Genomic DNA, 22,307 nt, shown 5'->3' on the forward strand with positions numbered 1-22,307 from the left:
ACGAAGAAAGTGATAGGAGTTTTTTTTTGAAGTTTTTCCTAATAAAATTGTTCATATCATAGGGTATATCTAGATAGTAGCATTTTTCTAAGTGATTGAAACCTTGATTAATATTACTTGAATCAGCTAACGCTCATGGTCATCAACGAAACAAGCACGTTCAGAGTTTGATTCAAACTTGTCAAGGTCGATCAATCATCATCACTTGTGAAACTCAATCTTGATACCTCCAACGGTGACATGCCCTTTCCCGATCTTGGGTACCAAAGTCACCAACAAATGGTCATCATCTTCAGCACCCAAATCTTCCAACAACTCTGTTATCCCAAGCCTCAAGTTCGTCTTCATCTTGGTCTGTTTATGCTTGTGCTTATGGGGCACACTCACAAAGCTTCCTGCAAACTCAGTTTTAGTTGGCCCACCAGGCACATCATTTTCTTCATTAATATATACATCAAACTTCACACCCAAATCCCTCTCAAACTCAATCCCTTCTATCACTAACACCTCCTCTTCTTCATCCTTTTCCTTCTTGCTCCTACTCTTCCTCTGCCTCTTCACAACAGCACTCACAGTTGAATCCAAAACCACGGGAAATTTGGTTTCTTTCGAAGTCTCACCTGCATGTGCTGCACCAACACCAAAAGTCTTTGCAATCGCTCTTCTAACCCTACCTTTACTCGGTGAAGGCTTAGCTTCTAACCATGGAATATCAACATTTTGATAAACATAACCAAGCTTTGTAGTATCAAGACAATCCTTCACCTTCACTCGAACAAGGTTCTTATTCTCATCATAGAAAATAAACCCAGATTCTAACCAATCAGGGTCTGCAATATCATTTCTTTTTCCACCTAATGTTTTCCATATGGTCCACATTCTATCCACGTTAGAATGGTGAGCAAAGAAAATAGGGTCTCTACCTGCAGAATAGAAATTCCCCATGTCCTCTGCATTAGGTTGGGTATTATCACCGGTCCATGTATGAACAGGACCATGAGGAATATTCTCCACAGAGCCAGCACCCGGATCACTATCTTCTCCAGCACGATAAGCACTTCCAAAGAAGAGTGAAGGAGTCTTTGAATTTGACACTAGTTGTCTATACATGGAGTTGAGATTTGCTGATGCTTGTTCTTCAGGGGTGTTTTGGTCTTCAGTGCCATTGTAGTTAAGGTCAATAAGTGTAGGAGGTTGATGATTCGCGCTTCGGAGAGAGTCATAAAGTGGTGAGTTAGGATCTGTGTACATGGCAGGGATTGGCATGCCATTGGGTGAATCCCAATTCCAATATGGGAGAGCAAAATTTGGGTCAAGGTCTTTGATCAAGCTCCCCAAGATTTTCTCATGGAAATAAAGGTACCAACGGTGGAAAGGGAAGAAGATCCATGAATTGTGAACTTGAAAGTCAAGGTCAGGAAACCCAACTTGGTGATATGCACCATCGCAATAAGCACAATGGATGTTAGCTTGTTGTGTGAAGTTTCGTGGATCATCAGCTGGGAGAGCCTTCATGCGACGAATGGCTTCTTGGTAATTTTGTAGATAAGTAGCATCCACCAAGTGAGCAGCGGGTCTAACCTTAACTTTGGGATTCATTGGAAAAGTGAAATCTATGATGTTTGAGGAAATTGGGGGACAACAATTGGTTGGTTTGGCTCCGGAGGGTAGGTCAGGAGGACCACACTTTGTTATCTCAGGAGAAGATATAGGAGCCGCAAGGGACAGTGAATCATTGCTAAGGGTAGCTGCTGCTGCACCATAAAGGCCTCCTAGACCAATGAGGATGTTTCTTCTATCAAACATTTCAAGATTAATGGCTTCTTTGCTGTCTTTGTCTTTGTCTTTGTTTCCTATTGGATGGTTTTCTGGGTCAGAACCACCACCCTTTGTGGCTTTGCATGAAAGTAGTTGTACTCTTGAAACGTTGTAGTATTGGCTTGGTTTTGCAATTTTTGAAGCCTTGGACTTGTGGTTTCTGAACTTCGGATTGAAAGAAAGGGTAGAAAGGAGGGTTCCGGAGGCAGCATTATTGGCCGTGATGGAAAGGGGTGGAGGGTATGGAGTTGACATGGATATCGATCGGTTCATTTTGCTGCAATTGTATGTAACTATGCTTAAAACTTGGTGATTTTCCTCCCGTTTTATAATGAAGTTGGGAAGATTAACGTATTTCGATTCTCTTCAATAAAAAAAATATTAAAGATTAACGTTGGCATTGGTCATAACGCGGGTCTAGGGAAATCTTGGGTGTATTAATAATTTATATTATTTGTTTGATAACATAACAAATAATTAATAAAAAATAATAACTATTAAATATAAAAAAAAATTGGATCATCACTTTCCTTTTCATATGGTGTGGTTGTGGTGGTGGCAGGTGGCATGGTGGTGGTGGTGATGGCGGTACGGCGGTGGTAGCGGAAGTGACGTATATGGGTCTCACACACTTTTATGTGTATTTATCTCCTATAACATGAGAAATATCAAACCATTTTGCCATGTGCATGTAAACTGAGGATTTTCACTTATTTTTGTATCTCAATATTATAAAGTGCTGATTTGGATTAGTTATACCAAATCTCAATTATCTATTGTGTTAACGTTAATTAATATGAGATGACAAGTTAATTGAGGTCTGTTCTCTAATGTTTTGAGGCGCCTTTGCCTTTGGTTTTTTCCTGTCTTTTTAACGAGTTACGTTGTTGATTTAAAATTCGATCTACCATACAAAAAAAAAAATTTGTTAGAAATTTAAGGTAGATATTATATGTAAAGATGAAAATCAAAGTATCACCAAGATAATATAGATAATATCTTTTATGTTAAATCATATAAAGAATAGAGAGGGGAAGTGTAACAAAATCCATGGAAAACATGATAGAGGAACTTTGAGTTCTTCATCTCCTTTTCTAATTAATGATAGGATGTCACAAAAGAAAACTACACATATGACTTGGGACCATACCTCTTGTTATAACAAGGTCACATGCTCCCCCGTGCAGAGTAATAACTAATAACTAGCGATTAAGTTCATAATTTTTCATGAACAGCAACGACATCTGAACCCTTTTTTTTTCTTTCTATTTTGGTCTGTCATTAAGTTAGAAATAAGACTTTTGGGATCGACACATTACAAAATTCCAATCAAATTAATGATGGGATAAGATATTACATCTATATATATATATATATATATATATATATATATATATATATATATATATATATATATATAGAGGTAGGATCTTTTGACACCAGTGTCAAAATTTAAATTTGACACCTCATCTAAGAGTCTTTAGATAAAAAAAGATCAACGACTCTGATTTGCAAGCATGTGACACTATTGATCTTTTTTGATTTAACGGCTTTCAGATGAGGTGTCAAATTTAAATTTTAACACTGGAAAGAGAAGGAAAGATAAAGGTCGATTGAGATTATAATCTAATGACATGTATAGAAATAGAGTAGGCATAAAAAAATTATAGACATAATATATTATATCATTAATGAGATGTCATTAATTCCAATAATTTAATCTATTTAAGATTACTTAGAAGGAATAATTCTTCAAATAACTTACATACATAATTAATCATCTTACATATTAGATAAAGATCTAACAAAAAATTTATAGTTGTTATTATTATGTGGAGAACAATGACATGTTCTTTAAATAAAAGGAATTCTTTCATTTTAATACTTTTCCAGGCTGCTAGCATCTATCATATTCTGGGAGGAATTACTGGTTAGGCGTGCCTTAGAGCGAGACCCATGCCAGGCTGCTAGCATCTATCGTATTACTATTATATAACCCATTTGAGAAGTAAATCGAAGGAAATAATATTAATTGACTAAGATGACAATTTAAAATAATCTGGATAGCGTAAGCCCAATTGCGTATATATCATGGCCCTGCCAACTGCAGCCGGCGAGCGTATGAATACACATGAGTACACCACCAAGTTGATTTTTCTTTTGCATCAAAACTGGAAAGAAAAAAATTAATAAGAAGGAAAAATTAATTGTACACGTGCTATTTATTCGACGAATTTGACGCGTTCATAATGCATTTTATTCTGTGTAAGCATGGATTGATCTACTCCAAATCCATATGACTATACCATGACGATTCCTTTCGTCACATTGTACTACGAACCCCTAGCTATAGGATACTCTCAATAGTCAATATTTATAAGAAGCATGGATTGATACACTCAAAAAATTAGTCCCGTGGACGGTGCATACTATTAAACCAAATAGTGGTAGATGAGTCACTAGTAAGAATAAATGAAAAGAAAAATATTTCGGATCAATTCATATATGTTATTTTTTGAAGAAATTTAAATATATTTATCCTTGATTAACTCCGCATTTTGAATTAGTGTCATAATCAATTCAAAGAGTTAAATTTTTTAAAAATATCAAAAAGAGCCAATTCATTTCAAAGAGATTATTAGAGTGTGAAAGTTACAAAATATATGAAAACGAGAGACACAATAAGTCCAAACCCTATATTTTCTAAACTCCTCCTGACTACTACCTAGCAAGTAACCCATGTCATTTATGACCAAATCCTCGCCTTAATCTTTGACTTTAAAAGTCCTTCACTCTTTTGCCTTTTATATTTTAACTTTTTTTGTAATTTTACTTTATAAAAAAGAAGTTATACTTATTGTTTTTTTTTTCTCCCTTACAATATCTTATAATCATTTTTCTTAATTATTACATAAAAATCAAATCAACAATAACAAAATAGCATCAATTGAAAGTCATTAATTTAATTTTGATCTAATTAATAATAAAAGAGTTAATTTAAGGGATCGTAAGTATATCATATTTCTTGTTTAATTTGATATATATTATTAAACTTGTTTATTTAATATTTTTAATATAAAAAAATTAGCTCATATTGAATAGCATGTTTGCGTACTTTGTAAAGAGCTTTACACAACTTGGGCAGATGACGAGCTTCATTCTTCTAAATGGATAATAACCTTTGAATGAAAAAGTATTTATAATAGTCAAGGAGATGGATTAGGATGTACAACCATTTGCTTTAACTTTTTCCGAATTAAACATACCATTTTCTAATGATATATTTTTCAAAAAAAGACACTAGAAGACTGACCACAAAGAATGACTCTTACTGAGAAAATCGATGTTATATAACTTGTTCAATGAAGCAAAAGAAATTAGGATGAACATTCAAATAAATGTCATTTTGGCGACAAATTTCGATTGTGTATCAATAAAATATGGGATTTGCATCTATCATGTCACATGACACAAAAAAGTTTCCTACACACACAATATTTTGTGAGACCTGCACTTTTTGAAGCAAAAAAAAAAATCTAAGGCACGCAAAACGAATTTCTATAACATTACACAATCACTTTTCCTACAACATAACTCTTATAAAACCCATAAAATATATAACACTTACAAATATATTGTGCTGGGTATAACACTTACAAATATCTTGTGCTGGGTATTTTAAAATTAGGTAAAATAAAATAAAAATTAAAAATATTTAAAATCATAAGGAAAGCATGTATAATTAATTTAAGTAAAATATAAACAATTTTTTAAAATTATACACAATATATAAATAATTGATTGATTAAAAAGAATTCAAACTTAAAATTTATAAGAAGAGATGTCAATATTGATTGCTTTTATTCTTTAATAGAGATTAAGTTATTTTAAGATAATATATCCTAATTTAATATACAGAAATAAAATATTTGAAAACAATAAAATTTAATGTAAAATAATAAATTTAAAAGATGTTAACTATAGAGTATATAAGCCCTATAAATTTGGAGATAAATAAAATATGAATTGTGAAAAAATTAAAAATAATTATTTTAAAAGTATAAGTAGGGGTATAAAACTATAAATGAGTCGAGCATTCTGCCAGAGTCTACAACCTAACTTGTCTTAGCAAGACCCATTTTTAAAATAATACAGGTTCAGACTCATTAAAAGATCTCTTTAAAAATCAGATCATAAATCTATTTTAAAAGGTCTGACTTTCAAATCTTCGGGCCTGATTTGTATTTTTAATAAAAATAATAGTTGATATATTTTTTAATCTTTTCTAACCATTTTCGTGCGAATTTGGTTTTAAGAGAATAAGGCAATGTCATATTAGTTATTAACACAATTGATTTCGTATTCTCTCTTTAATTTTTTTTCTTTCTAACATTTTATTTTTGTGGTTGTATTATATATGTGTGAATAATTATGTGGTTGTAATATATTCTTTTTATTGAGTGGGATGATTATGTAATAAATAAGTGAGTGAATATTTTCTATGTTTTGAAATTTAATTGAGTATTTTACATCTTTGCCATTAGTTTATTTTTTATTTCCAGTAATGTAATTAAATTGCCAATATTTTGGGTTGTGTAGGGTTCTATCAACTCTATACAAAAAAGTAGAGTAATTATAACATATCATTTATAAAATATAATATGTCATTTTTAAAGACTTTTTAGACTTGATATGTCAGCCCATAATTTTTAAAAACAAATCAGGTCAAATTTATAATTTAGTTTATATCAGGTTAATAAATCCTAACATGCTAAATATATTTTATATAAATATTTTTAGGTTAAAATATGTTTGATCTGACTCGTTTACACCTATAAATATAAGTAATTGAGATTTTGGGAAAAAATATAAAGGAATAATTTAAAAGTAATTAGTAATTTGAATTTTTTTGAAAAATATGTATAAAAAAACCTAAACAATGATGAAGGCGCATAGATTGACCAAAAAGAGAGTATAATAAAAGAGTATCTAACTCACCAAAAAAAAAAATGTTTTTTAGAGTTAAACTTCCAATTACCTCTCTAAGGGGAATTGGCTCTCCTGATATCTCCTTAAGTTTTGATTTGTTGAGCTTGCTATGAGACTAATTTAGAGTACGGGGAGGATCAGGTAGATAATATTTACACACCTCCCAAAAATGACATGTGGGGATCGAACCGACACTCTTTCCTTTTTACTTACTCAGTTTACTTACTATCAAGTGAGCTACCTAAACAAAAGACTATATAATCTTGAAAGGTGAAGACTCCATCTATTTTACTTGAGAAAAGTGTTTGTCATTTTAAATGATATAAAATTATGTCATTTTAAGAGAGATAGACACAAAATAATTTTTTTATCTAAAATTTAAATTAAAAAAATCACTCACTTTTTCTCCATAATTTTCATTCCTTGTGTCTATCTCTCTCAACCAGTTTTATTATATAGAAACGAACAGCATTTGAATACCTGTAGATTTTTTGCTACACATTTTTACCTTGGTTAACTCGTTGTACTCGTTGATCAACTGTAACGAATATCTACAAAAGTCTAAGATAGGAATAGAAATCAAATAAATGTGGTTTACCTACCCTTTCGCTTTCTATTGCCGCAATTTTTCATATTCTTTCCAAATTTCAAAATACCAATAATGTTATGACTAATATTATGTGACTGCGTTTTTGTCATTTATCCCTTAATTTTAATTCTGTCAATTTTTTCTGTTACGTGATACAAACGGTCAAAATAAATCCGTCGAATACTTTGAAAATGGTTATGGTACTGAAACTGAGGGAAGCTGCTAATATTTAATATATAAGCTGTAATCAAGGCTTAGCTCTGCATGACTTATTAATTATTATTTAATTAGATTAGACTCAAATTATAAATACGCCTATCTAATAAACAAGGTTGGTTAGTCACATGTCAAGTAGTTGTTAGCACCTTGACCAATTTTGTGAGATAAAACGGAAGAAGATTAAAGAACAGAATAAAAGGCAAAGAAGTACGTGTCTATCCTTTGACTTTATAGATTAATTGAATAGTCTCATTAGAATTACATGCAATCACAAAAATTAAGAGAACTGATAAAATGTAAAAATTAATATATATTGGAATATTCATAGTGACCATGACATAGTCTATAAGCATTTATATATTTTTTTTCTTTTTTTTAATCGTGGGCATCTATATTTTTTTAAACCCTCAGAACTCCCTGTACCACCTAAACCAAACCCCAACGAAAACCGTTCAGTGACTAAACGTACCCCATTTCTCATCCATTAAATTCTGCTTGAAACTCTGCATTTTACGCATACACTATATTACTCGAACGTACCATTGAAATCATATGGCCACCTACAGCTCTTAGAGATATAGCCAGTTTAATTTTTACCCACAAGACTAAACCGGCTACACTCATGCTCAGAGTTCATTATATTGAGCATCACTGGCTAGGGATGTAAATAAGCTGAGTCGAGTCAAGCTTTAATTTAAATGAGCAAGTTTATAAAAAAAATATTTTGAGCTTGGCTTGTCCTATTTATAATTATAAAATATTTTTTTTCAAATTCACATACGTTCAAATGTTGAGACTATAAATGCATCAAATTCTATATTCTTTCGTCAGAGAAAAAATAATCATAAAACTCATTTAGTCCGCATATAATTACATCTTTCATGTTATCTAATCGGAACAAAAAAAAAACATTTTCATACATTCAATTATTCCATTAGAGATTCGATTCATGGGCTAGTTTGAAAACAATTCAAGATACATTAAAGCCAAGACTTCATGATCGAATAATGAGTTCCATAATTTCTTCTTAAACATTGATCCAACTCATAAATATAGAGAAGCACGCAGACCCACCCATATAAAAATATATTATTTATTATAATATAATATCAGGCCAGCTTATGGGTTTTAAAGCCAAGTCTCACTAAATTAGGCTTAAGCTTTGTTTGCTAAACAAGCTTTTTTTAAAGTTTGAGCTCATTCTATTTATTAAACAAGCCAAGCTTAAAGCAAGTAAAACTTTGGGCCCCTGACAAGCCGCTCGGCCCATTTACACCCTATCACCGACCACCAATCAAATATATATAATTAGCATATGGGTAAAGCGGATGTATAGTGAAGTGACTGTATGTAAGGGTTGGTGCAGTCAATAAATTATAACTATGTACTACGGGTAATACATAATTATAATATTGAATTTTTTTTTTAGAAATATAACTATGTACTACGAGTAGTACATAGTTATGATATTAAAAATATTTTTTTTTCTCTCCTCAGTAACATTTCAGAGGCTTGTCAGGACGTAAGAGAGAGAGAGAGAAATCTTTAATATTATAACTATGTACTATCGGTAGTACATAGTTATATTTCAGAAAAAAATAACTTTAATTTAACGTTATTATGTACTACTCGTAGTACATAGTTATATTTCTGGAAGAAAAAAAAAACCTTATTCTTACAACTATGTACTACTCATAATAAATAGTTATAATTTTTTGACCGTACCAAACTTCATATACAGTTACGTTATACATAATTTTCCCTCAGCATATATAAGTGGAAAATTATTTTTTAAGATATCCATCTCTATTCGAATTCATAATGAATCCAACTAATCCAGTTTTGAATTTATACTTCTTCACTCTTTATGGGAATCGTAACTCTCAAGATTCTAACACACTACCCTTTGAACAGATCAAATTCTAATATTTATCTTAGTCGTTACTAGATGAACAACTTTTAAATAGTAGAAAACTCTTTTTACCCGTGACCGTGAGTCACAATGAAAACATTATATTTTATTTATCAAGTATTCTTCATGGATAATTAGCATATATTATATAACGACACAAAAGTGTCGAATTTATGGTATAATAAATACATTATGTTTCCGTCGAGTCACTCACATCATTGTAATTAAATACTTCAAGGGACCATTATCACAATAAGTGGTTGAAATTTTCAATCCGCAAGCTCAATGTTGATGCCTCTGATTTTGACAAGCCCTTTCCCGTACCTTGGGACCAATGTCACCATAACACTATCATCGTCTTCAGCTCCCAAATCTTCCAACAAATCCGTTAACCCTAGTCTCAAATAAGTATTTATCTTCTTGTTTTTGTGCTTATGCGAATGAGGCACACTCACAAAGCTTCCTGCAAACTCTGTATTTTCTGGCCGGATCAGCTTGTCATCTTCGTCATTGATAAACACATCAAACTTCACAGCTGTGTTCCTCTCAAACTCAATCCCTTCAATCACTAAAACCTCTTCCTCTTCATCCTTCTCCTTCTTGCTCCTCGACTTCTTTGGCCTCTTCACGTCAACACTCACAACTGAATCCAAAACCAGTGGGAACTTCACATTCCTTGAAGTCTCAGCAGCATGTGCTGCACCAACGCCAAAATGTTGTGCTACCTTTTGAACCCTGGACCTGCGAGGTGTAGGTTTAGCCTTTAGCCAAGGAATGTCAACATCTTGGTAAACATACCCTAACTTTCTTGTGTCAAGGCAATCCTTGACCTTCACACGCACAAGGTTCTTATTCTCATCATAGAAGAGAAACCCAGATTCTAACCAATCTGAGTCAGTTAAATCCCTTCTTTTCCCACCTAGTGTTTTCCATATGGACCACACCCTATCAATGTTTGAATGGTGAGAATAGAAAATAGGATCTCTTGCAGCCGAATAGAAAGTCCCCATGTCCTCAATGTTAGGCTGGTTAATATCACCAGTCCATAAATGAACAGGACCATGAGGAACGTTCTCTAAGGAGCCAGCACCAGGGTCAGGCTCATCTCCACCACGATAAGCGTTTCCAAGGAAGAGTCTTGGGTTCTTTCCATTAGATACAACTTGCCTATACATTATAGTAAGGTTGGTGGAGATTCGGCCATTGGCGTTAGCATCATCATCGAGATTATAGTCAAGGTCTATGAGTGTTGGTGGTTGATGTTTGGCATTCCGGAGTTTGTCATAGAGAGGTGATTTGGGGTTTGTGTAAATGGAAGGAAGTTGCATGCCCCCTGGAGCATCCCAATTCCAAAAGGGTAAAGCAAAAGTTGGGTCATTGATCAAGCTCCCCAAGATTCTCTCATAGAAATAAAGATACCAACGATGAAAAGGAAAGAAGAGCCAAGAATTGTGAACTTGGAGATCAAGGTCAGGGAACCCAACTTGGTGATATGCACCATCACAATAAGCGCAATGGACGTTGGCTTGTTGAGTGAAATTACGTGGGTCATCAACTGGAAGAGCTTTCATGAGGTCAAGGGCTTTCTTGTACTTGGCTAGATAGTCATCATTGACCAAATGTGCAGCTTGTCTTACTCTAAGGGGTTGATTAATAGAGGAAGGGAGTTCAAAATCTATGATCTTTGTGGAAGATGGTGGGCAACAATTGGTGGGTTTTGCACTCGAGGGTAGGTCAGGTGGACCGCACGTGGTTAGGTCCGGAGGGGACACCGGAGCTGCAAAGGCTAAAGGGTTGTTGCTAAGAGTAGCAGCACCACAAAGTCCTCCTAGTCCTATGAGAACATTCCTCCTATGTCCTACAATATGTGGTAGTTTTCCCTCCGAGTTTGGTGTAAGGTTGTTTTGGTTACCACCACTGCATGCCACTTTAGAAACTTGATGGCGTTTTGGTTTTTTATGTTTTGAAGATTGGCATTGTTTTCGAGAAAATAGAGACAGTAGTGGAGAAGAGGAAGTGGTGGAGTTCGAAGAGACATTGACAGTGGAAATGAAGGACAGTGGTGAGATAGACGCCATTATGTTTAGTTATCTTTCTTTTTTTCTATTATGAAAAGGTAGAGTTTTGATCAGTCCTTTTATAATGAAATCATGAAGAGCTTTATTAGAGTTCGCGCGTGCATGATGATCCCCTAAAACAAATTTCAAACATGATTACAAAACTATATGTTGACAGTTAGCAAATAGGGATTGAAATTTGTAGCGGTTGATAGTTGAGTTTAATATTAACGTGAGCAATTTGGCTTCTACTATTATTTGTGGACAAATACATATTCAAAGCATGAAAGTTTACACGCAAAATATTTTTCCACATATATATAGAATCCTATCTCTATATAATATCGTCTAAAACTCTACTGTTAGACTTAATTGAGAGGGTACGAAAGTGAACTGCACTGCACCCGCGAGAAAAGTCTTTTGCATGTACTGTGTGGATGTAATTTTCTCTCTATATTATGATTAAATATATACATTATTGCCACCATAATTAAATAGGATATTTATCAGTAATTAAAGATTTTGATAACGTATATATATCACCATTAATACGGGCATTACCTTGTCATGCGTCTGCGCTTTATGCTTTCCAACTGAGCTAAACTCACATAAAAACGGTAAACTTACTAGTATTCATGGTCAATATTGTAGTTGTTGCTTGTACAACACCATAATGGTCCTGGTTCCAATGCTGGGAGAGTCCAAAAAAAAAAAACGGTATACTTAGAACGTGTTTGAGAGTCAATATTAGAGAACGAAAAAGAAAGGGAAGATTTTGCTTATCGCTTAATTTTCTTACACACACATATATATATATATATATATATATATGAGTTTTAAAAAATGGAGAAGAATAGTAGGAAATTTTTTTAAAACCCCTCAATGCCATTCATCCTTAAAATTAGCGTTCCCATAATTTGAAATATAATGAATTATTTATGTGTCTTTACTCTCTTTTTCAAAAAAAAAATTATTTTCTCTCTTTCTTAAAATTATTTGAATTTATTTTATGGAACTATTTTTTTGTTGTTTCCAATTGCATTATTTTGAGATAAGTGATTTACTTTTATAGATATGATTTATAATTTTAATTTAGGTATAATGTGAAATAGACAATTTTAGAGAGAAAAATAATAATTTTTAAAGAGAGAAAATAATTTTTGAGGGAGAATCATTTTCTAAATGTGAAGATTATATACATAATATTTTTAAAAATTTTGAATTTAATTTCATTTGTAAAATACAATAATTATATTAGCTATTTAAGAAAGGAAAAAATTATAATTAAAAATATCTCAATAACACTATATTTTTTCTCTTATCATATTTTTAACTCCCAATTAAACAAGGCGAAGGTAATAATACCTTCAATTTCCTTATTCTTCTTTTTCCTCCCTTTCCCTTGGATCGATTTCTTTCTCTTCATCTCCAAACTCCCAATGCATGCCCTTAGGTGCGAAGATAGATTATAATTTCGAAAAATTTATTGTTGATGTTGATACACAGATATGTCCGTAAATATGTATTTTGTAAATTGGTCAAGAGTTAATAATTTAATTATTTTTATTCTTAATGTTATTATATATTCGGAGCACTTTAATTGTGTGGAAGCTATCTTATTTCATTGTGTTCTGCTTTTTATACGAATATTAATATTTATGTACACAATTACCAACAGCTTATTTTTTTCTTTCAGCCGCGCCGGAGCCGCCAAAAGGTGTGCCCTCAAGAGTTTGCGTAATTTCCATTATGTTGTAGAATGGGTTTCTGTTGATGAGGTTTACGTAATTAGTTTCCCTTTTTTGAGTTTATGAAAATGTTGTTTTGGGCTACTCTTGCATAGATTATAGACTTGATATATTGGTTATTGGGCTTAGGTTTTAGTAGGCTGTTTTCTTCTAGGTTAAGGATCTTCCCTTTATAGGTGGTTAAAGTTAAATCTTTCGGTATTCAAAAAAAAAAGTTAAATCTTTCAAACGATTAAATAAAATTAGGGAAAATAATAAAACTATAAAAAATAACCACAAAAATAAAAACGTTTTTGGGCTCTCTATTTTATCCATTTTATTTTTTAAAAAATTTCTCATTTGATTATATATATTTTCTTTCTTCACGTGATTATCTTAATTACATAATTGACACTTTCCCTTAAATGATGATCTCGTGTTTTTTTAAAAAAAGTGAGTGGAAAATTTAAAACATTTTTTAATTTATTAATTATCTAATAATCAAAATAATTGGTTGAGTTGTGAGATGTGACAACTTAATGATTTAAAATTCAAATAGTTTTTTAAAATAAAATCAACAAAATCTTAATTATTTTTTAAAGAACGATATGATTTTAAAATCTCCATTTTATTGGAGGAAGCATAAGAGAAAAAAAAATCTCTTTTAAAAAAATTAAACTTCTCATTTTAGCTGTTTCATTTGTAAATAATTGTCTTGTTCAAATTTTTTCATTCAGACTAAGATAAATATTTTAAAAATTATTAAATTTATTCAATTAAGATAATCATTTCTTGAACCGATCAGGCATAATATTAACGGAAAATATGTGTTTCATAGGGGTGTTCATCAACCAATCCAAACTGATTCAAACCGCGAAAACCAAACCGAAAAACAAATAATCGAATAAACCGAAAACCGAAAAATTGGAAACCGAAAGAAAACCGCAAATTTTAATTGGATTGGATCGGTTTTCGGATGGGTTGATGAAAACCGGTCCAATCCAAACCGATCCAATATATTAATTATTCTCTACCTACTTGTCCTTTCTCCAATCATAGCCCAAAAATTTCTAAACTCAAAACCCATTAACTCATCAACTAAACCAAAAAAAAAACTTAGTCACGTCTCACCAACTATGGTATTGTTTACTGATATTTTTGTATTTCAATTTTTTTTTTACAAAACCAATATATACAAAAGATGTTATTTGCACAATAATCATGAAACTTATTTTAGGATTTTCAAAAAAACGAAAACCGATCCAATCCAAACCGAAAAAAATTGGATTGGATCGGATCGGATGAATTTTGCTTCCAAAACCGATCCAATCCAGACCGCGAACACCCCTAGTGTTTCATGTTACATGAGACAATTTTGTCTCATGTAACACAAAAAAAAAGATGAAATTTATTAAGGAGAAAAGAGATAAAAAAAAATCGTCACCTCCATTTTTCATGTTTGCATGAGATAAAAAAATTTTAATATATTTTATCTCTACACCATGAAAAAAATATTTTTCAATGTTAAAATCAGTTCTCAAATCCGAATTATTTTTCTTAAAGAAAAGAATAATTGTTGCGCCTCCAATCATTAGGCTTGCAAGAACTATACATGCCAAAACAAAGAAGTAATATGGTAATGCTTTATGCTTTCCCATAAGTCTAAATCTGAGGCACCTATCATGGAGCAAAGAATCAAATCCCAGAATATACTACAAATTTATTGAGTACAAGAATAATCTTGCAAGCTAGATCAATCTCAAAACCATAAATACCCACTAACTTTGAAATGCCATAAAATAAATCAGAAGCTGGATTTATATTATTTTCTATCAATACAATACATTCCCATCTAAAATGTGCTCATCATATCAAGCCAAAGATCATTTCACTATTCTTAAGCAAATCTCTAAATGGTATATGCTGTATTTCACAATCTAGGAACAACCCTTATAAATGGGGTTGCTTTGCTGTATTTCCCTCTCTTTTTACAAGGGTACACCAAAGTAACCCTTTTCAAAGTTTTAGTTAATATTTCTTTTTGAAAACAGGGCAGTTTACAACTTTGTTATATTTACAATTCTTATAATTTTAATTATGTACTTTAGAGAATACACTTTCGAGTATTGGTACTCCCTAGAATATATAATTGAGATTATAAGAGTTGTAAACAAAAAAATATTGTATAACATAACCCTTCCCTTGAAAGTATTGAGGAAAGATAAATATAAGGTGACAAGTTTAAGTCAGTGTAGGAATGTATACTGTTGTGCAAGGCTTTAACAGGTAAATAAGAATGAGCACCAGCAAATGCAACTTCATTAACAATAGGAGTATATGTGAAAACAACAGCTACATCATCATCAATCTTATCTGAAACCTAATTGACTTGTCTTGGCATGTATCGGCAGAAAGAAATGTTTGATGATATTCTGCACCCCATTTAATAATATGATCCATTACCAAAAAAAAATATTTGATGGTTGAATGGTGCTTAGATCTGAATTTGATCCAGTTACATTTCAAAACCCTGAAAATATCCTGTATGTGAAATTTCATATATTGGTCGATACCTCTGCAATAATAGAAGAAACGACAAGCAAAAAAACCTTGAATATATAGTGGGCCATGATACCATACAATGGAACAAAGATGAAAACGCCATGTGAACTAAAAGCCCACAGATAAACGATTCCTGAAACATATGATAGCAACACAATATCAAGATATCAATAAATGACTTTGCAACCAGAATTTTTTCTGGCCCAGTAGAAAAGAATGATTCTCAACTAGTGGTGGTGATGAATCGTAGACAACCAGATCCATGTTATATCATCCAACATATACACATACACATCCACAAGAATCTTCCATCACATTCTGTCAGTTCAACTGTGCTGGAGCAGACCCCATATCATTAGTCATCCCCATCATAAAGCACTCAAAAACCTTAAAAAAATTCCTATACTTATGAATAAAGCTAAACTACTTGCATACATTATTAATGTACCATTTTATAAGATGAAATGATAGGCAAACACAAGGGTTACAGTTAATTGGACCCCCTTTCTTGAATCTGAAGCTGAAACTAAAATAAGACAGCTCCAAATACTGCTCTTTGCAAGAATTACAGGTGCAGAAAGACCAGCTCATAATATGTTCTATCTGAAAACAAGAACACTTACTAATCAGTTATGAAACACAAGACACCCCAATTAAATAACTAATCTATGGACATTACCACGTGTAACTTTTTTTTTTTGTCCTTTCTTTTCTCAGGGTTTGATATCAGAATCATCCCAAGGAACATTCAGATCAGTTGAGACCAACGAATCTATATCCTCCCAACTCCAATAGTTTGACATTTCCATGCCAGTACTTGTTGCAGGTATCTCCCATGGGTGTGTGTTATTGCCGCTAGTACTGGGAATTATACCGTTGATGGTTGGCTCCTCCATTATTTTAAACTCTTCACCATAGTTGTAGACATTGGAGCATCGCAAAGAGGCTGACACTGCACATGGGTTTGTGTCAAAAGAGCTTGAGTTTGAGAAGGGGAAGAGAAGGCTTTGGTTTTGAGGAAAAGGCACAGTTGAACTCAGAAAGATGCCATTACCAATACCCAAATCTTTACCTTCTGAGTCTCTGGTACTCATCAGATTCTGCTGGGGCAGCAAAGATGGTGGACGAATCAGAGATTGATAGAGAGAGGAAGGTATGCTTTTCTGATCAGCCATTGCAAGAGGAGAAAGACTCTGCCTTTGAAGTGGCGTTTGAATTGTCATGTGGGAACTCAACTCAGCATCTATATTGCCATTTGAGGTGGTGGTACTAATTGAAGTGGTGGCTATGGTGGTGGCAGAGGTTGGAGTGGTTGTTTTTCTGACTCGCTTATTCTTCCTGCCACCACCAACAGGAACATTGCGTAGAGTTCCACCTTTAGTCCAGTGTCTCTTACAATCTCTACAGAAATGGCGAGGCTGAGACTTGTTGTAATTGTTGTAGTAACAAAACTTGGTATTAGTAGAATCACATCTCGGGCACTTCAAATGCTCTGATTGCTGAGTTTGTTGCTGTTGTCTCCTCATAGGAGGAGGCTTTGGGAGCTCCAAGTCTTGTGCTTGCAACAAGGTCTGGTTCCAATCAAGCCCTCTACTAGAAACCTGCTTAGAACTCAAACCCATGTCTTAAAAACCCCTTGAAAGCACTAGTAACCAGAAAAAGAATAGGATAAAAAAAAAAAAGGATTTTCTTCTATGCAATCAGATGAGAGAGGTGGCAAATTTCAGCCCTTTGATTGTGGTGCCAGAAGAGAAATAAATCCGAAGGATAACAAGAGCATCAGATTGCTGCTTATAGCCCAAACCGTGTGCAGGTCCAAGGAAATTGGTGAATGGAAGTGATTTGATAGAAGGAAAGGCCTAGGAAGCTGAGAAGTGAGCATGTCTTTTCTCTAATCTGTCTATATCTAATACCTATTTATGATCTTATCTATATCTAAAAGGAGCAATAATTATAACAAGATCAGAAAAAATAACTTGAAGTTGTGTGTGCTGAAAGAGAAGTGGTGGGGTGGTTTGATTGCTACTTGTGGGGGCATACGCATAGATAGTATAGTAGTGGAGGCAATCCCATAAAATTTTATGTAAACTTCGGTAACAACATAGGAGTGCAATTTTCTCTCTCTCTCTTAACACAAATATTAAAGGGAAATAGAGAGATGCTTAACCACTAAGGTGGAGAAGGTGAGTGGTTGGCACGTGGTAGGTTTTAGGCCATTGATAGTGCTCTGTGTTTTTTGCTGTAAAAGGAACGTAGATGTGCATGATGCTATGCTATAATAACCTAAGTAGCAGACTTGGCCACCAATGTAAACACAAAGTTGGCAAGAAAGAAGGCAAAGTACACTACGGTCTTGTTTTTCTAAATGGATTGACATTAAGGGAAAGGGGAGGGTGGTAATAGTGGGGCCTAAGATTCTTAGTTAAGGTTAAAAACAGTTGGCAACACATGGTTTCTTGTGGGATACAAGGGAATGAATAGATGTAATGGTGATTTATGGACCTATGTCATGTGATTACACGTTGCTAGTTGGGTAAATCTATGTGTTGCATGCACGTGTAGATCTCATGTCTATGGACTAGTATAGTACTGGTGTTGATTGAAGTATACTTTGGTATGTTAGGTAGGCACCAAAATTAAAAATGAAGTTTTGGTTTGTGGCCCTCGTATAATTTGTTCTTAATTAGAAAATAGAATTGGTGTTGTGCTTGATTTTGTTCAGCCAAGAGGAGAGTTTGATGCAACATTTTAGGTGATATAATATTCGCTTGTTTGGATGACTCAAGTTCTATGAATTATTCGATGAGTGGGTGATAAAAACTACAGGATTTGATGGTCAGAGACATCACAACAGCCCTGAGTCATTAATATCAAATCAAAAAAATAAAAAATTTAAATTTAAAAATAAAGAAAGAAAGAAGTCTGAGTCAAATAAGTTGAACCTTTGAAATCTGAAAACTAGGGAATTCTTGTGAAAATCATCTCATGTTAATTTTTTTTATATCAACAAGTTGTTCTTAAAATTTAAACCTACAATCTTTATCTATTTTCATTTTATTTTATTTTTGGATACAACAAGTTGTTCTTATTAACCTCAATTAAAGCAATTTCTTAAATTATGCCCAAGTAATATCTTAACAATTTAAGAGTAAGCGAAACAGAGTACATAAGCAGAACGAGTTATTCTCATTTTGTAACCTAAAACAATCGCCCACTTATAATTGAGAGGGCCTGCTAATGTTTTGTAGTTTTCAAGAGATTATTATCACTATAAATTACACATATGTCAGAAAATTAAAAACAAATAATTTAAATTTTCATCAAAATATGCTCAGAGGAAAAGAGAGGGCGAGAGAACAAGGTTATATATCTGGTGTAAAATACTGTATTATATAAACAATAGAATCATTACAGACATTTTGATTGGCAATTTGGTGTCATATTTAAATGTCTTGACACAAATTCATGTACAATGGAGCGATAGCAGCCGACACTATAGGACAAAGAAGCATTCCATTTTCATAATGACCGGAACATGCTCAACAATGTGAATTTCAAGTTAATAACTTCATTACAAAGAAAAAAATCGCAAAAAATATGAAGTTTTTGGATGAAACAATATTACTTATAGAAAAACCTTGGACAAACCGGGTGCTATAGATGAAACAAATTTCACACATGAATGAAGGAATTGCTGAGAAATGATCACAGGGTAATAATTAATTTTTCCAACTAGGTGACAGCCACAAGATTATTATTAGGAATAAGGAACCAAATGCCACGTGCAAATATATAATTAAGTCACGATTAGGCTAGGATATCAAAATTAAATTTAGTTGATTGCACTAACTGATAAGTGTCCACGACACTATATTTTTATTGTTAAATATAGTTCAAATAATAATTAAAATAATTAAAAATATAATGTTAATTAATAAAATATTAAAAGATAATAAATTGCCAACAAATAGATAAGATCCTAATTTTTGTCTTGTTTATATTGTTTTATACTAGAATGAGATTTGTATTTGTCATTTAACATGACACAATAAATTTTTCTACATACATAATATTTTGTGAGGCCCACACATTTTGAAAAAAAAAGAAAAAAAAAGAAATTACGGCACGTAAAACGAATCTCTATAACATTACACAATCACTTCACTTTTTCTACAACATATCTCTTATAAAACTCTACTAGAATAATAACAAAATACTAACGTGATAACGATGAGAACCCGGTTCCACTAACCATTTTTAAACATTAAATGTGCATGGAAATCAATCTTGCTCCATTGGTTAGGCAATGGGTCTCGTGTGATGGATTGCTACAATACAAAATGAAGAGGACAAAACAGAGAATGTTTGTCGGACAAATATGAAAGACACAGTGAATTAAATCTAAGTTGAACTCAATTAACTATGGGAAGAGTCTATTAAATACAACTAAGATGCCACCTAAAGTCCATTAAACTATTGTAGCCATTAAAAAAAAAATTGATTAAGGATCAAAATAACAGATTCTCGTGCTCATGCTTTGGTGGCTTTTGCTGTCACAGGTGGAGCCACCAACCAAGTGGTTTTAGTTTTGTAATCAAACATTAATTCCTCGAATCGTTTGTTAGTTAATTGCCATTGATTAGGTTAAGAACGACATGTGTCATGGCATCACGAAACTGGGCCATCTGATGGACCATTTGAGCCGTTGATCCTTTCTGGTTGGAATATGGATTGCGATATTTCTTTTGGGTTTTTTTCTTCTTCTTTTTTGTATAATTTTTGAATTTTATGTATGTTACTGACTAAGTGACCGAATTTGACAATGTCAATTACTATATATTATTTTATTATTTGGTGAAAATGTAGCTTAATCCTTAGATAGTTTATTATTTGTTGTGGAGGCTACGGTGGGATCAACTACCTTTAAGGGAGTGTTATTATAACACTACTCGTAGGCCGTAGCTTCCGCATGGGGTTTAATTTGCTACCACGTGAAATTTCGCTGCTTCGTAAAAGTAATGAAAGGCATTTTTCTTTTTTATTTAAAGAAATTGATTTGAAAGTTCATATATTATGTTGCGAGTGTTTCTTGAAATACGTTTAAGTGTGAACACATAAAGTTGGATTTGGATCCTCACATATATAAAAGTAGTCATGTGATCGTATTATTTAATCATAATCACTTATATAAAAAGTATATATTTTTCTCTTTCTTTTCTCATCGTTAATAAATGATTGTAATCAAATAACATGATCACTTTTAACATGAGAGAATCCAAATCCCACAAAGTTATTCTCCGCTACAATGCATTGATACTTCAAAAGATTTGACTTGTTATATCCGATATTTCGATATTATCCAACATGCATTGCAGAGTCTCAAAAAAGAATTTAAAGGTTACATTGCATTGTGTTGCATTTTTAATTTTAATTATTAAATTCGTTGAAGTACGATTATTATTTTATTGAATTTAATATAAATATTTGAGATATGTTCTGTTTCTTTACAGAATTAATAGATATTATAAATGATTTTTTTTATTAAATATTAAATATAATATACACTATAAAAATTAAAAATATTATTTCATATCAAAATATATTATATCGTGTTAAAATCAAATATTTTTTAAAATTAATATGTTAAAATATTGTGTCATATCATATCTCATATATCCGTATGGTTACAACATATAAATTATCTGTAGCCCGCAGACAAGCACATACGATTTTTCTTTTGAGGTTTTTATTATAGGGTTTTATAAGAGTCATGTTGTAGGAAAAATGATTGTGTAATATTATAGAGATTTATTTTGCGTGCCGTAGTTTTTTTTTTTTTTGCTTCAAAATGTATAGGCCCCCCAAAATATTATATGTGTAAAATACTTTCTTCTGTCATATTAAATGATAAATGCAAACTCTTTTATTATAAGATGAAAGTTGGTATAATGATTAAGAGAAACAGTAGGTACAAAACTGTGAAAGTTACGTTCGCGACGATGGCATGTGAGGATCTCTTTGAGTGAAGTAGCTTTATACGTGTAAGAACCAAACTAAATTTCTCACTTAACAAGTACCTAAAATACAAAATTTAGTATTTAAAATAAAATTGTTACGAAATAAGTTCCTCTTTAAATTTGCTTGTATATTTTAGTAGTATTTTCCTTCCTTCCTTCTTTCTGTACTTCTTTCTTTTTCTTTTTTTTCATGCCTATTACAGGATTATAGTAGAAAAGATCTCTTTCTACATACATTTTAGGATTTATTTACTGTATTTCTTCTTCAAGATAAAAGCTAAGTAAACATTGCGCAGTAATAACATTTCTTTTGAGGCTTCTATTATTTTATTTTCAAATATATATTATACCTTTTGTATATAATATTAACTGTTATTTATAAGAGTTCATTTTTTCTATAGTCAATATAGATAAATT

The 22,307-nt window shown here is 32.3% G+C and overlaps 3 protein-coding genes across 3 annotated transcripts; all 3 read right to left on the reverse strand.

The window, feature by feature from the left end:
• Positions 1-201: 201 nt before the first annotated feature.
• Positions 202-2,073, reverse strand: LOC133317718 (polyphenol oxidase, chloroplastic-like). The gene is made up of 2 exons (XM_061519601.1): positions 1,881-2,073; positions 202-1,844 (listed from the first exon to the last, which is right to left on the reverse strand). Exons 1-2 carry the CDS (start codon positions 2,071-2,073, stop codon positions 202-204), a joined length of 1,836 nt encoding a protein of 611 aa, XP_061375585.1.
• Positions 2,074-9,796: 7,723 nt separating this feature from the next.
• Positions 9,797-11,605, reverse strand: LOC133317713 (polyphenol oxidase A1, chloroplastic-like). The gene has a single exon (XM_061519592.1). The coding sequence runs from the start codon at positions 11,603-11,605 to the stop codon at positions 9,797-9,799; it is 1,809 nt and encodes a 602-aa protein (XP_061375576.1).
• Positions 11,606-15,568: 3,963 nt separating this feature from the next.
• LOC133317720 (uncharacterized) lies at positions 15,569-18,037 on the reverse strand. Its single transcript, XM_061519603.1, has 2 exons — positions 16,946-18,037; positions 15,569-16,825 (listed from the first exon to the last, which is right to left on the reverse strand). The coding sequence occupies exons 1-2, from the start codon at positions 17,493-17,495 to the stop codon at positions 16,587-16,589; spliced, it is 789 nt and encodes a 262-aa protein (XP_061375587.1). The 5' UTR covers positions 17,496-18,037; the 3' UTR covers positions 15,569-16,586.
• Positions 18,038-22,307: the final 4,270 nt, after the last annotated feature.

The sequence above is a fragment of the Gastrolobium bilobum genome, unplaced genomic scaffold (genome assembly GCF_033153095.1).
Source record: "Gastrolobium bilobum isolate Gb01-03AN ecotype WA unplaced genomic scaffold, APGP_CSIRO_Gbil_v1 utg13468, whole genome shotgun sequence".
In the NCBI taxonomy this organism is placed as follows: Eukaryota; Viridiplantae; Streptophyta; class Magnoliopsida; order Fabales; family Fabaceae; genus Gastrolobium; species Gastrolobium bilobum.

Coding starts and splice junctions, on each gene's coding strand:
- LOC133317713 (XM_061519592.1), bottom strand. CDS start 11,605: ATGGCGTCTATCTCACCACTGTCCTTCATTTCCACTGTCAATGTCTCT.
- LOC133317718 (XM_061519601.1), bottom strand. CDS start 2,073: ATGTCAACTCCATACCCTCCACCCCTTTCCATCACGGCCAATAATGCT. Junction 1,845..1,880: donor CAAAGCCACAAAGGGTGGTG/GTTCTGACCCAG, acceptor TAGGAAACAAAG/ACAAAGACAAAGACAGCAAA.
- LOC133317720 (XM_061519603.1), bottom strand. CDS start 17,495: ATGGGTTTGAGTTCTAAGCAGGTTTCTAGTAGAGGGCTTGATTGGAAC. Junction 16,826..16,945: donor GAGTACCAGAGACTCAGAAG/GTAAAGATTTGG, acceptor ACCCATGTGCAG/TGTCAGCCTCTTTGCGATGC.